The sequence below is a fragment of the Colletotrichum gloeosporioides genome (genome assembly GCF_011800055.1).
Source record: "Colletotrichum gloeosporioides strain Lc1 chromosome Unknown consensus_27, whole genome shotgun sequence".
In the NCBI taxonomy this organism is placed as follows: Eukaryota; Fungi; Ascomycota; class Sordariomycetes; order Glomerellales; family Glomerellaceae; genus Colletotrichum; species Colletotrichum gloeosporioides.
Window position 1 is genome coordinate 493,022 of NW_025544672.1, and position 12,878 is coordinate 505,899.

The 12,878-nt window shown below is 52.7% G+C and overlaps 3 protein-coding genes across 3 annotated transcripts; 2 read left to right on the top strand and 1 right to left on the bottom strand.

The window, feature by feature from the left end:
* Positions 1–2,465: 2,465 nt before the first annotated feature.
* On the bottom strand, positions 2,466–3,767 carry GCG54_00007510 (putative 2-oxoglutarate-dependent dioxygenase JRG21; the record flags this gene model as incomplete). Its single annotated transcript, XM_045407491.1, has 4 exons — positions 2,466–2,785; positions 2,844–2,992; positions 3,055–3,532; positions 3,602–3,767. 4 exons carry the CDS (start codon positions 3,765–3,767, stop codon positions 2,466–2,468), a joined length of 1,113 nt encoding a protein of 370 aa, XP_045266936.1.
* A 605-nt stretch (positions 3,768–4,372) lies between these two features.
* GCG54_00007511 (putative transporter) lies at positions 4,373–6,183 on the top strand (the record flags this gene model as incomplete). Its single annotated transcript, XM_045407492.1, has 6 exons — positions 4,373–4,562; positions 4,618–4,643; positions 4,693–4,978; positions 5,036–5,450; positions 5,502–5,969; positions 6,024–6,183. The coding sequence occupies 6 exons, from the start codon at positions 4,373–4,375 to the stop codon at positions 6,181–6,183; spliced, it is 1,545 nt and encodes a 514-aa protein (XP_045266937.1).
* Positions 6,184–6,704: 521 nt separating this feature from the next.
* Positions 6,705–8,319, top strand: GCG54_00007512 (Flavin-containing monooxygenase ustF2; the record flags this gene model as incomplete). The annotated part of the gene is made up of 4 exons (XM_045407493.1): positions 6,705–6,841; positions 6,903–7,497; positions 7,547–7,906; positions 7,954–8,319. 4 exons carry the CDS (start codon positions 6,705–6,707, stop codon positions 8,317–8,319), a joined length of 1,458 nt encoding a protein of 485 aa, XP_045266938.1.
* Between the last annotated feature and the right edge of the window lie 4,559 nt (positions 8,320–12,878).

Genomic DNA, 12,878 nt, shown 5'->3' on the forward strand with positions numbered 1-12,878 from the left:
CCTCCGCCGTCACCACCGCTGAATCCATGATGTCCTCCGCCGCCGTCGCCCCCTGTCGCTCCAACATATGCAAAGCCAGGACTGGTGTAGTGATGTCTGTGACCGCCATTGCGATGAAGGGTGTTTCGGCCTGAGGTGCCGTAGTTGCTGCTCCACGCCGGTGCTGGCCTGGGCGCGTACTCGGACTTTTCGTACGTGTGCTTCTTCGAGGAGAATGGGAGACACATCCTGATAGTTGTCTGTCTTAGAAGTGGATGTGTGCTGTTTTTAAGGTTTGTAAATGAGGATTGTTTTTCTGTGGGTGTAGTATTGAGATGTTCGTGAGATGGTTCGAAGTTGTGACCATGAAATTGCTTTTTGTTCTGAGATGGCAAGAAATAATGACAAGCTGTCGAGTGCAAGAGCTTTGGTTAAATACAAAACTTTCCAAATATGCTCGGCAGTCGTAGCTCTGACGTGACTGCCTTGCAGGCTAGAGACAAGCTTCACCAAGACGCAGGATCGCCCGGGCAATTCTGCCTTCTAGAAGCCTTCTAGCGCGAGGAAGGATCATGGAAGACGCAGCATGATGGCACAAATTGCCCTATCGACCAACCATTCGAGAGATAAAGCTTCAGCCTACACTGAGAAATTCAGCCTTGCACCACTGCCACCCCGATTCTGTTTGACATTAACTCAAAACGGGGGAGCTGAAGGTGCAGCTGACGGGAGGGTGGATCCCGGGGGGCAGTTCCGTGCTTGTGGGTCCCGCGAATCTCAGTGGCCTGCGACAGGTGCGGGCGGCCTAGCCGGGGCTGGGGGCCCCCGATCGCCGGTCGGGATCGGCCAATGACGTAGGCCGGCTAGGTCCGCTGCCATACAAGTTGGGCGCAGCTCGGCACAGCCTGCGCCAGTGAGCCCACCCGCCCGGTACGTGCGTCACTCAGGGTCCTCCCTTGAATTCGACAAGAAGACACAAGAATGCCCAGCCCTTCCTCCTGTGCTTCTTTTCGCTGGGCTGGCGCTTCGATGTTTGGCATGGCGTAGGCTTACTGATCAGCAGCCAACAGAGTCACGTCTGTGGCTCATGCACAGCAAATAATAGAGAGCGATTCATGTGATGCGTCAGAAGGATTCCAGGACGTGGCTTCGTGAGTCTTTGGAATACTTTGTTTCTCCCCTTCGGTGAAGACAATGCTGACGCTGGTTTAAGGGATGACTTGGGTGACGTGGGCAGACACAAAGTCGCATGACTAGTGCCACGACACACTGTCAGTCGCAGTGGAAGAGAACTTGAATCTTGAATGAAAGGGTATCATTTTATTCCCATCGTGCGAATAATCGTCAAACGTAGATAGAGTCGAGAGAGCGCCATCCGTAATCATGAGCCGTCGCCGGCAACAGCCATCCCATCTCATCGTGTCCCAAAAATATTACAAGGTCAACGCCAAGCAGCAGATAAACTTCCCGAACCCCCGCACCACGGCCCCATCCTCCGGATCCCCAGTGCATCAGCCCCGAGCTGTCAAAAAGCTGCACACTCCCAGAGGAACATCCTCATTCTGCCCCCGAATATCCCTTATTTCCTCGGCTTGAGCGGGTCTGATGTGAAGAACCAGTCCAAGAAGCTGGACTTGAATGAACTCGGTGGAGAAGATGGCGTCTGGGCCGCCTCGTCGCAGCGTTCTGAGGACTCCGCCTCGTGGATGTCTGCTCGGAGAGCGTCCTTGAAGTCCGAGCTGAACTCGATGATCGAGCGGCGGTGCGGCCAGCCACCGTACGCTTCGCTACCGGCGGTAAACGGCATTCCGGACATGTTTGTGGCTGGTATGGGGCTGGAGAATTTGAGGCTGGAGATGATGGTTGAGGAAGTCTCGACGACTGGATTTTGGTTGGGAATATATTCGCTGGATGCAGTGTATTCTTGGGAGTGTCTTCGTTCAGGTGTCAAGATGTCTGTCGACCTCTGTGATGCTCGACGAAAACGGACTGGGGGGCCTTCATCTTTAAATACCCCAGCATTCATACCGTTGGACACGTCGTAAACAGGCCACGACCAGCTGACCCTCAAACGCGTGGCTGAGATCAAAGGTCTCGCTTCCTTGGGATTTCAGGGAGGATCTACGCTACACACCAGTTCCAGCCCGCCAAGATCATCAGGAACGCGGCACTCGATTGGTCCGTCGTCTCGAGCGGGTCGTAATCAAGAATAAGGAGCGCGGGATTGGTCGCATTTCTCCAAGGGAGAGCTTCCCCAAAGGCCGGAACCGTCCAAAGATGTTTTTCTCTCAGCAGAGCGCGTCGGACCATTCGGCGGTTTGCGATTACCATTCCTTTCAACTGCCACTGGTACATGCAGGTTAAGGCAGCGTAGCTCCCGCCTTGTGGCCCAACAGGCCCCTCCACGTGTCCCTGCTAGCGTCATCCTCTTTGAGCATATGCCAGCCCCCGCGACGCCTCGGTCGCAACACCAGAACCTTGGATCTTCAGTCAAAGTACTTCATCTTGACGCCCTCGATGACCTCGAGGTCGTTGACCGCGTTGTCGCCGGCCGCCGAGCTCGTGCTGCCCAGGTTCTTGATGATCCGCTCCCGGACCCATTCCCCGGCCTTGACAGGCTTCCCGTCGGCCCCCAGCACGGCCCCGTCCGCGAGGCCGCGCCGCTGCAGGACAGGGGACTCCCTGATCGGGACGAGCTCCGTGTCGTCCTCGATGCGCACCATGTAGATCACGCCCAGGCGGTTGATGTGTGCTTGGTCCCGCGGCGGGGCGACGACGCGGTGGATGCTCGACTTGAGGTAGCCGTCTGGGGAGGGGTCAGTAAGCGACGGCTTGCGTGTGCGTGAGGCGCGGGGGATGGTTACTTGTGAGGAATTGTAATGCGTCGGCGATGTTGACTGTCAAGGCGTCGGTTTGGGGCCGCACCCACTTCCAGGTGCCCTCGTTTGTCAAGACCTGGAGGGCTGCGACGGGCTGGCGGAAGAGGAGGGTCAAGCTGCCCATGTCTGAGTGTCTGATATCGCAAAAGCTGTCAGCTTCGGGGGTGCCTTAGCGATCGCGAACATTGAGGCGTACCCTTTCAACCATACCCCGTCAAGCTTCCTATTCTCCTCTTCGCTCCTTGCATAGTACTTCATGTACCTGAGATGGTCCCCGCTGCTCTTCTCATACCGATGCTTATTCACGAACCAGTCCTCATCTTCCAGCCCCAGCGCAAGCGCAAAGACGACCAACAGCTTCTTGACAATGTGGTCATGCACATGCCTCGAGAACCTTTCGATAGTTGCCCAGTGCTCCTTCACAACTTCGGGGTGCGACCGCCCGGCGTGCTCCGGAATAAACTTGGGGATATTGTAAATCTCAAAGTTGTCACGCACGCCTGGGATCAGCTCGCGTGTCCCAGCGGGCTTCCAGCCGTTGTAGTCGCCGGCTTCGAGTGCCGCTCGATAGGGTGTCTTTTCTGCATCTGAGAGCCCGAGGACGGATGAGGCGAGGGCGAACTGCGTGTCGATATCTTCTCTGCTCAGGCCGTGGTTCACGACGTAGAAGAAGCCTGGAGTTACGCATTCCATTAGTCAACCACCTTTATGGAAAGCTTTGGGATATCTGGGGTTGGGCTTACCAATCTTCTCAATGGCAGTCGATAGCTCTGCTGCCAACTCGTGTTTGCCACCGGGTCGGTCGAATTTGGAAAGGTCAAGGGCGACAAGGTCGGCCCAGTCCAAGGACGCTGACGTCTCCGGTGCCTGGATGTATGGAAGAGTGACAGTCTCGGTGACAGTAGCCATTTTGATCGATTATTGTCAATTGAGGGTCCAGGCTTCGAAGACATAGAAGCCAACTCGAACTGCGAAGCAGCGTGGTCGAGTGACACCCACAGCTGTGATATACTTGGGCTCTCGCCAATATTCGACAACTTCCCCGCACCCCCTTCTCAAACGCCTGCCCACCGATCCTACGAGTTTAGAACACCGACAATGAGCCGACAATTAGCTGTCTACAGGTATTATTAATCCTCTACCAGAGGGCTGGAACCACTGCAGGACCGACATCGGGAATTATCTTATCGCTCAAAGGCATCATGTTATTGGTCATGAGGAAGGAACGTCTTCACGTTGGACCGACAGTCTCTTTGATGTTGCGCAGGAGAGGATTCATGGTGTGGGGCCGAAGCTGTCATCAAGATGGAGACCGATGAGGCAATCCGGTCTTGCCCAGAAGTGGTGGGAATGGGTGGTATCAGACCTTGCCCAGGCTCTAGATCTGACAAGGGTCTGTGTTCATGGACCTATTTCCGAGAACATATAACTAAAGTCACATGCGTGATACAACCATCTTGGATATGAGATATCAACCTCGTTTAGTGTCATTTCGACCCACGGTCTAAGGCTCGATGGCGGCACAGACAGACGTCCAAGATGGACACGAGAGTCATTCAAGACAGGCAGAGTCGGAGAAACATGATCGTTATCAATCCTCAGTTCTGGAAGCGGTCGGAGACCACGCTCAAGTGATTGATCCTGAGATCGAGGCCCGCGTCGTGAGGAAGATTGACCTCTTCCTGATGCCAGCGATGGTCATTGGTAAGACTGCACCGGATCTTCTCATAATCAACAGGACACTGACAAAGACAATTAGGCTATGGACTGGTATACTATGACAAGGTGAGCAAAGGTTTCCCCGGTCGCTGCCAGCGTCTAACTCATGCAATAGGCGATTCTCGGAAGCGCAGCACTATTCGGAATGACAGGAGATCTACATCTTTCAGTTATTGATAGTTCAGTGACACCACCCAAGACAGATACAACCCGTCTGAGCTGGGCAACATCCATCTTCTACTTCGGCCAGCTCATCGGGTCATATCCGATGACATATCTACTGCAGAGATTCAACACCAGATGGACACTTGGCCCCGTCGTTATGATCTGGGCAATCATCTGTGCTGCAACTGCTGGCGTCACCTCATGGCAAGGACTTCTTGTTCAACGTTTTTTCTTAGGTGAGTCGCTGATCAGTACATGAGACACGAACCACATACTTAGCATACGTTATGTAGGCTTCACGGAGTCAATCATCCCAACAGCCTTCATGACAACCGTCAGCGGATACTACACCCAAAAAGAGCAAGCCCTCAGACAAAGTTGGTGGTTTTCCGGCACTGGATGGTTCACAATCATAGGAAGCGCCCTGAACTACGGCTTTGCGCAGATCAAGGGCGGCGCGCTCGCCCCGTGGCAGTACATCTACGTGCTTGCTGGCGGACTGACGTTTCTGTTTGGTATTTGGTGCTTTTTTCTGCCAAACTCGCCACTCACGGCTTGGTTTCTGAAGCCTGAGGAGAGGGCGGTTGCTGTGGAGCGTTTGCGGCGGGGGCAAACTGGCGTGAAGAATCAGACTATCAAGGGAGGCCAGATAAAGGAGGCGATGCTGGATCCGAAGGTTTGGCTTGTGGCTTTGACCATGGCTTCTGGGTGAGTTTTCCCGTGATGATATGTTGAAAATGAAGCTGATTCTGGGAACAGATACACTGTCAACGGTGCTGTCTCTGGGTTTGGTCCCCTCATCGTCTCGACATTCGGATACTCCGCCTTGGACAGCATCCTCTTCCAGTTTCCGCTTGGAGCGATTTGTGCCATCGGCATTCCGCTCACTGGCTGGCTTTGCTCCAAATACCGCAACATCCGAATCATCACGCTTATTACGTGTACTCTTCCCGTGATTGCCGGGTTTGTCACAATCTGGAAGTCAGAATGGGGCGTGCGGCCGGTCGCGCCAGTTGTTGGCTACTCACTCATCGGGTTTTTCGGGCCCGTTGTTAGTTTGACCGTCACTTTGGGCGCAGGTAACGTTGCGGGTGAGACAAAGAAAAGCTTCATGGCTTCCGCTGTGTTTGTGGCCTATTGCGTGGGAAACATCGTGGGCCCGCAGCTTGTCCGAAGCGAAACGAAAGCACAGCACTATCCAGAACTTTGGACCGGTTTAATCATTTGGTACGTTGTTTCCGATTCATCGCCAATTGCTGGGTGACTAACAGACATTCGTAGCTACTGCATCACCATCGTCTCAGCATCGGCGCTGTACGTCCTGCTGTGGAAGGAGAACAAAAGGCGGGACACTCTCGACCTGAACGAGAGTGAACGGGACAGACTTGCATTCAAAGACCTCACAGACAAGGAGAACCTTCACTTCAGATACGTCCTATAGCTCAACACTCCAGTCAGCATGACAGCTACAGTACCATTCGGTCAACGAGGTGATCGTTTTAGTCCTTGAATATTTGAAGCACACTTCAAAAGCACAATTAAGTCGTAATGTGATCTTCGCATGCTGTCAAACGTTATCTGTCCCATTTCCTTATTCCCGGAATTTATCTAAAATGTGTCTGGACTTGCAGTCTTGGGTGGCATGGAAGCATGCCGGCCCACTTGCGTCTTTCTCAGGGGTCGTGATGCAATCGTCAACGAGCTCCACCTTGGGACTGCGCCCGTTGCGACAACCAACAATCAGCACATGTTCGGATCACGACATGTCGGAGGGTCCCCGACGCGTCCGACTATATTCCGATATCGTCTCAATGCCTTGTCCACGCGGAAGCCACCGAAAAGACACTCATCAGCACCGGACGTCACCAATTGAGGCGAGTGTTCATGAATTGCGATGCGCGCCTGGACATCAAAACATCTGGGTTCATCTTCGTAATTTTCAACACATTTTAGAACATCATTATGGCCAAGGAAATACGTAGAGTGGCTGTTATTGGCGCCGGTCCGGCGGGCGCGATTGCTACGGATGCGCTGGTGAAGGAGCAGGCCTTCGACGTTGTCCGCGTGTTTGAGCGACGGGATCTCGCTGGAGGAACTTGGTAAGTCCAAATAATGATTGCAGTGATCCAACCAAATTCAATTGCTAACAGCCCACCTTAGGGTGTATACTCCTGAGCTTCCGTCACGGATCCCTTCTCTCCGCGACCTCGTCGAGCAACGAGCTAATCCTCCCGTCGACCTCCCCAAGACCTTTCCCACATGGACCCCGAAGACTGAGAAGATCAACTCGCATCAGCTGCGCTATGCGGATACCGGAGTACACGAAACCCTCCACAGCAACATCACGCCCGAGATCATGGCCTTCACGCAAGAACCTATCCCGAAGATTCTCTCGGAGCGCACGATTGCCCAGTATGGACCCGGCGCCCCTTTCAGACACCGCGAGCTCATTCGAGAATGGGTCGAGGCAATCTTCACACGTGGAGGCCATGACAAGCTGGTCGAGTTCAGCACCACGGTCGAGCTGGCGGAGAAGAAGGGCGACGAGTGGGTCTTGACGCTCAGGAAGGTGGTCCCAGGCAAGTCGAAAGACTACTGGTGGCAAGAAACTTTCGATGCGATAGTTGTCGGGTCTGGTCATTTCTACTTGCCTTACATTCCCGATATCCCAGGCCTCGTCAAGTATGATGAGAAGTTCCCGGGGCGCGTAAAGCACACCAAACACTTTCGAAGTCCCGAGGAGTTCAGGGGCAAGGTTAGTAATCTGCGGGGAGACTTTTCCGTCGAGCTAACACGTGCATCAGAAGGTTGTAGTCGTCGGTGGTTCAGTCTCGGCATTTGACGCACTACACGACATTCGCCTAGTATCACAAACTCCCGTGATAGCGTCTCTTCGTGAACCACTACCCGCATTCGGATGGGCCCCCTTCACCCATCCCGACATCACCATCAAGCCGCAAATCACGCATTTTTGCCACAAGACCGGCCGCATCACATTCAGCGACAAGTCAACTGTGGACGACGTGGACGTCGTGTTGTTCGCTACAGGCTATGACTTCAGCTTCCCCTTCTTGCCAAAGTTGAAGGTTGAAAATCGGCGTATCCCGAGACTTTACCAACACGTTTTCCACACCGATGACCCGTCTCTGGCATTTGTGGGCATGGTAAGCTTCCTTCGCTTCAAGCATAAAATCTGAGCTAACCGACCTAGGTGACTGGTGGTTTCACCTTCCGTGTGTTTGAGTGGCAAGCTGTAGCTGCCGCTCGTGTGTTTGCGGGACGCGGGCAACTTCCATCCACAACGGAGATGGAGAGATGGGAAGCAGATCGTCTAGTTAAGCGAGGTGATGGCGTTCCGTTCTTTACTCTTTCCCCAGATTTTGAGGAGTATTTTGAAGCGTTGCGCGCCATTGCTGGCGAGCCTGCGCCTGGCTCGACGGGACGAATACTGCCCAAATTCGACCCGAAGTGGCTGGAGGCATTCGCCGACGTCATCAATGCTCGAGTCGACTGGTGGAAGAAAGAGACCGAAAAGGCAGAGAAACAGCAGAAGACGCTATACAAATCTAAGCTATGAAATATTAGCAGGTTTATCTTTGCGGCAATTCATTACCATTTACCAACTATATACTGCCTACTCATTATCGTTAAAAATTAATATATCACTACTTATACCTCGGGCCCTATGAATCCTCCAGAGCGCCATATGCCTATGACGGAGAATTTGAAACGGTGAAGAGAGCCATGTTTGTATATCACTTACGCATCCCGAAGACTGGAACCATCCTCGAAGAACCTCTTTATCTGATAAGAGCTACTTTAGTCGGGAATGATTTCCTTAGCGCTGTCATTCAAGCATACCAAAGCTGGCATTGGGATTCGGAATAGATCTCAACTGGCTGTCAAGAACCAAAAGCTTTTGAAGGCTCTATTTTCCTCAGTTGTCACTTGAAGCGACGAATCAAGCCCATTTCCATGGCTTAGGAGCATTCACGCCTCAGGCCTTACTACTAGGGGTCTTGCTTCGGAGGAACATACTGACGGCGAGGAGATGGGACTTGACCCGGGCCGACGAAAGTAAGTTTACCTCAACTGCTTACTAGCTCGGAGCTTGGTGCAGGCATGCTTTACAACTCTACTTGGAAGCATCTGGGAAGGATAGATGAGACCGTCGCCAAGGTTCTGTTATTACATCGGCGAAACGCACCTTGAAGCTCGTAGCTAAGTACGTGTTGTTAAATATATTCGTCTCACGCAGACCTGTGAGAAGAAGCCAACGATTGCCTGGCTGCTTTCGCTTCTCACTTTGGACATCACGTTAGCAGGTGCCCATAGAGCGAACACTATTATTCTTGAAGTTAATGACAGTGATGGCCGGCTTCGCCAGGCTGTCCGTCGTGAGGAGGGATACAATAGTGTCATTGCGGAGCAGGCTGAGGGCAAACAATTGGCGTTCCATGGACGGCATTGAGAGAATTCTCGAAAGCCCGAACAGCTTTCGCGAAGGAGAGTCAGCAGCCCAGAAGTCGGGCCCCTTCAACGGTTAGTTCGTAAAGGACTCTCAGAACGGCCGGAAGGCCCAGCAGGTCTCCAGTAGCGGAGCCAGCAGAGCCAGTCGGACTAGCAAGCCGACCAGGCCCAGGTCGACGATTATTCTGCAGATATATCCTATGGCAAACTGGCACTGCCATGGACTTGGACGTTCGCAAGATACCTCACCTAGCAATATCTGCAACGGAGGCAGGGACCGCATTCATCTGTTGTCACATTATTTGACCTTGGAGACAATCTCACTCTATGCCGGCAGCTACTTAATCGCTGGCCAGAGACGTGTAAACACCGAGTACAGCTCTGATTGTCAAATGACTTGCGGCGGATGGAGCTTTACCAGAAGAATCGCCACAAGTGCCAAATTGCTGAGGATGGAAAGTTTTGATGAACTGGCCAAATGGCAAATTTTCAACGGAGTGCACCTGCTTTCGTGAAACGCTTCAGCGTCAGAAGAACAGCCGCGAAGCGAAAAAGCTCAGACTTGATAGTCATTCCGACGCCGTTGGGCATTTTCCACAATGGGTTTACATCGGTACAATATCTGTCCTCCCTCCAGATTTGCTCCGAAGGCACTGCAAGGTGCTCCTTGGGCAGTCGCCCGCGCCGCAACTGCTCAGGTTTAAAGGGCAATACTACGGCCTTGGGAAAACAAAAACAGAGTAGAGAGAACATCGGCATCGCGGGTCCTGGTACCGGTTGAAGTGGCACCAACTGGGCTTACCAGGTCTTTCGATCATCACCTCCGCCATTACCAGAGACCGCATGGCCTTACAAAATAGGAAGCACCAATGCATCCACCAAATTTTGTTTGTTTACTTCTTAACACGACTCCTTCCCGGGCCCTTTGCGAGGGCGATGGACTAACATCTGTGTCGCAGCGCTTTGACGTGATCACGGATCACCAGGCCCTCTTGTTCTTGATGACGAAACGGCTTCTGAACGCCCGACAAGCCCGCTGTCCAGGTCTTCTGTCTAAGTACAATTTCGCTGTTCAGTACCGTCCGGACTGCGAGAACGTGCTAGTAGCTGCGCTGGCGCGAAAGGCAGAAGACCTTCACGCGCAGAAGGACATCAAGGACACCAGTGGTACTCAAGACCTACTGAAGCCCATCATGCTATCGTCCCCTGAAGTTCTGGAGGAGCTGAGCCTAATGCTCATCGCCGTCCCCCAGAGCTTGCCGTCGGCGCTCTTGTGTCACGCCATAGAGCCCTCGCGCGCCCACGCCCACACTTCTGACTTTTTCCTTCATCTCTAGATTAATTGAACCAGGTCATCACAAGTTGAGCGTTAGCAATCGTTTTGAGTGCCTGCCCGTCACATCTTGGGCCTGCAGACGAACTGCAGTTGGCCTAAAGTATTCGTAGGTGGCCACGAGCATCTCGGGGGTCATGACGTCGAGGGAAGAATGGGAATTACCAAGTCGCGGTTGAGAATTTTCGACTCTCATACGCTCGTGGCCATTCTTTGTAGCAGGGGCATGATTTCAACCCCTCGGGGCATGTAAACCAGGCGCATGTCGAATGGGGAGTGTGTCTGCCCTGGTTTTTTTGATGGTGTGCCCATTGTGATCCAGGGCTATGGGCAGCCTAAGTTTATATAATTCTAACAAAATCAAGCCAAGTTTTAAACACCACCTAATTCAGTGACTGCATTTGATTCATGGAATCAGGTGATGTCAGGTTGCAGTTGGTGATAAGAACATAAGTCCCCACAAAAAGGAAAGGGTCACAACCTGAGCAAAGAAAAAACAAAGACCGATTGCAGTCGGCAGCTTTGTCCCTGATCAGCAACAACGATCCAGAAATTTCACACCGCCTTAAGAAAGAGCGATTGAAGAATTTTCGTCTGGTGACAACCTTCACAGATAGGAACCCTACCCTCGCTTAGCACTGACAACCACACAAACAAGATATGCCATGGAAGTCCGACTGAGACAGACGCCGCCTTAGAGGGCTGCTTGGAGGTTGGCCACCCCGACCCTCGCACCACCAGCCTTCTCTCTCTACCTACCTTGGAGAAGACTCCTGGGCTGCCGACGTCTAAGGCCAAGTCCCACAAAAACCCCACAACTTCCACCATCCCCAAAAATCCCCTCCCAAAACAACCCATCGTCAATCAAGCACCCATCAAGAACTTTCACAACACAACTTCCTCTGAAGACAGGATCTCAGCGAACTTTTTGCTTCATCAACAACATCAGCTCCAACGGACGGGAAGACCGTAAGATGGTATTTATTTACCGTCGTCTTCGGCGCTCGAACCGAAGTTTCAATTTACCCACCTTCCAATTTCCAAACAACAATACCAGTCATCAACCTGGGTAAGTACCAACATCACCAGGCAAGCATTCCAAACTCATACACCTTACTTCCTATTAGCTTCTGGGTTTGAATCGAAGTTTGATGTTTTTTCTCCTCGTTCTTACTCGCTGTCTAATGCGCACAACAGGTCCTGTCCCTGCTTCCAATTTTGGGTCATACCGGCCCGCTCGATTGCTCTCACAGCCCAACCGAGAACCTAACCCCTCCTTCCACTTCACAGCACATAAAGCAACTGAAATTTCCGGGAAAAGATTGCGGACAAAGGGCAGAACGGGCCATTGAGTCTTCTTCGTTCACCAGCGCATCCAGGCTACTCCAACTGATGCCTACACCCAGAACCCGCCCGTATGTCACAACAAAGATGGCCCATTCGTTGAGACCGTCGCTAACCAGGGGCATTTCACAGGCAGGGCACATGTCCATCTTCACTCCCCACGGGGTGCCTTTCGCCTTCCCTCCGCCCTTAGGCGTGGTTGCCATCTGCCCAGACATCAGTCATCATCCTTCTAACGGCAACGACATGTCTGGGTCTGGTGGTTTCCTTTCCCTCAATCGAATGGCACTCAGGTAAGCACTTCGCTCCACCCTCAACCACCTATGGCATGGCATTGGCTCTTCCCTGGTTCTAACCTCAGAAAGTAGTTGCCTGCAAAATGTCCAACATCCACACTGAGCAACGCACGCCTGATCAACAGAGAGCTTCGCCGATGGGACCCGACTTACGGCCAAACTGCGCACTCGCCCTCAGCAGGCCTCAACTTCAACAGTCGTTAACGCTCGCCTGGCTAACAGAGAGCTTCGCCAATGAAAGCCGATCTACGGCGAGAACTTTTACCACATCACGATCACAGCTTACCCAAGTCTTCAACTTCAACAGACAGTGCAGCTGCTCTGGACAAACGACAAGATGAGCTACTACAGGTTTCTTGTTCGGCATGCCACGCCAAACACCCGAGGTCCGCGGATTCCTCGCCGCCAATCCATGGGGCGCTTCGCGCAAGAAGTCATGCTGCATTTCGATGTGTCATTACCCGCTGACACCTTCTTTGCCGACATGCCTTCCAGCCTAGAAAGCTATCAACCACCACAGATTTTGAGACTAAGAGGGTACCGAGTTTCTCCTACTCGCTGTGGCTACCCTTTTAGTGTCGAAATCTGTGGTGGTGCTCAACACCCTCATCATCCCCTTTCCGGTTCCCCCCTCTTGCCGTTTTGTTTTCAAAGATTCCAGGTAATGGGGGGGAAAGGGATGGTAGTGAGGGA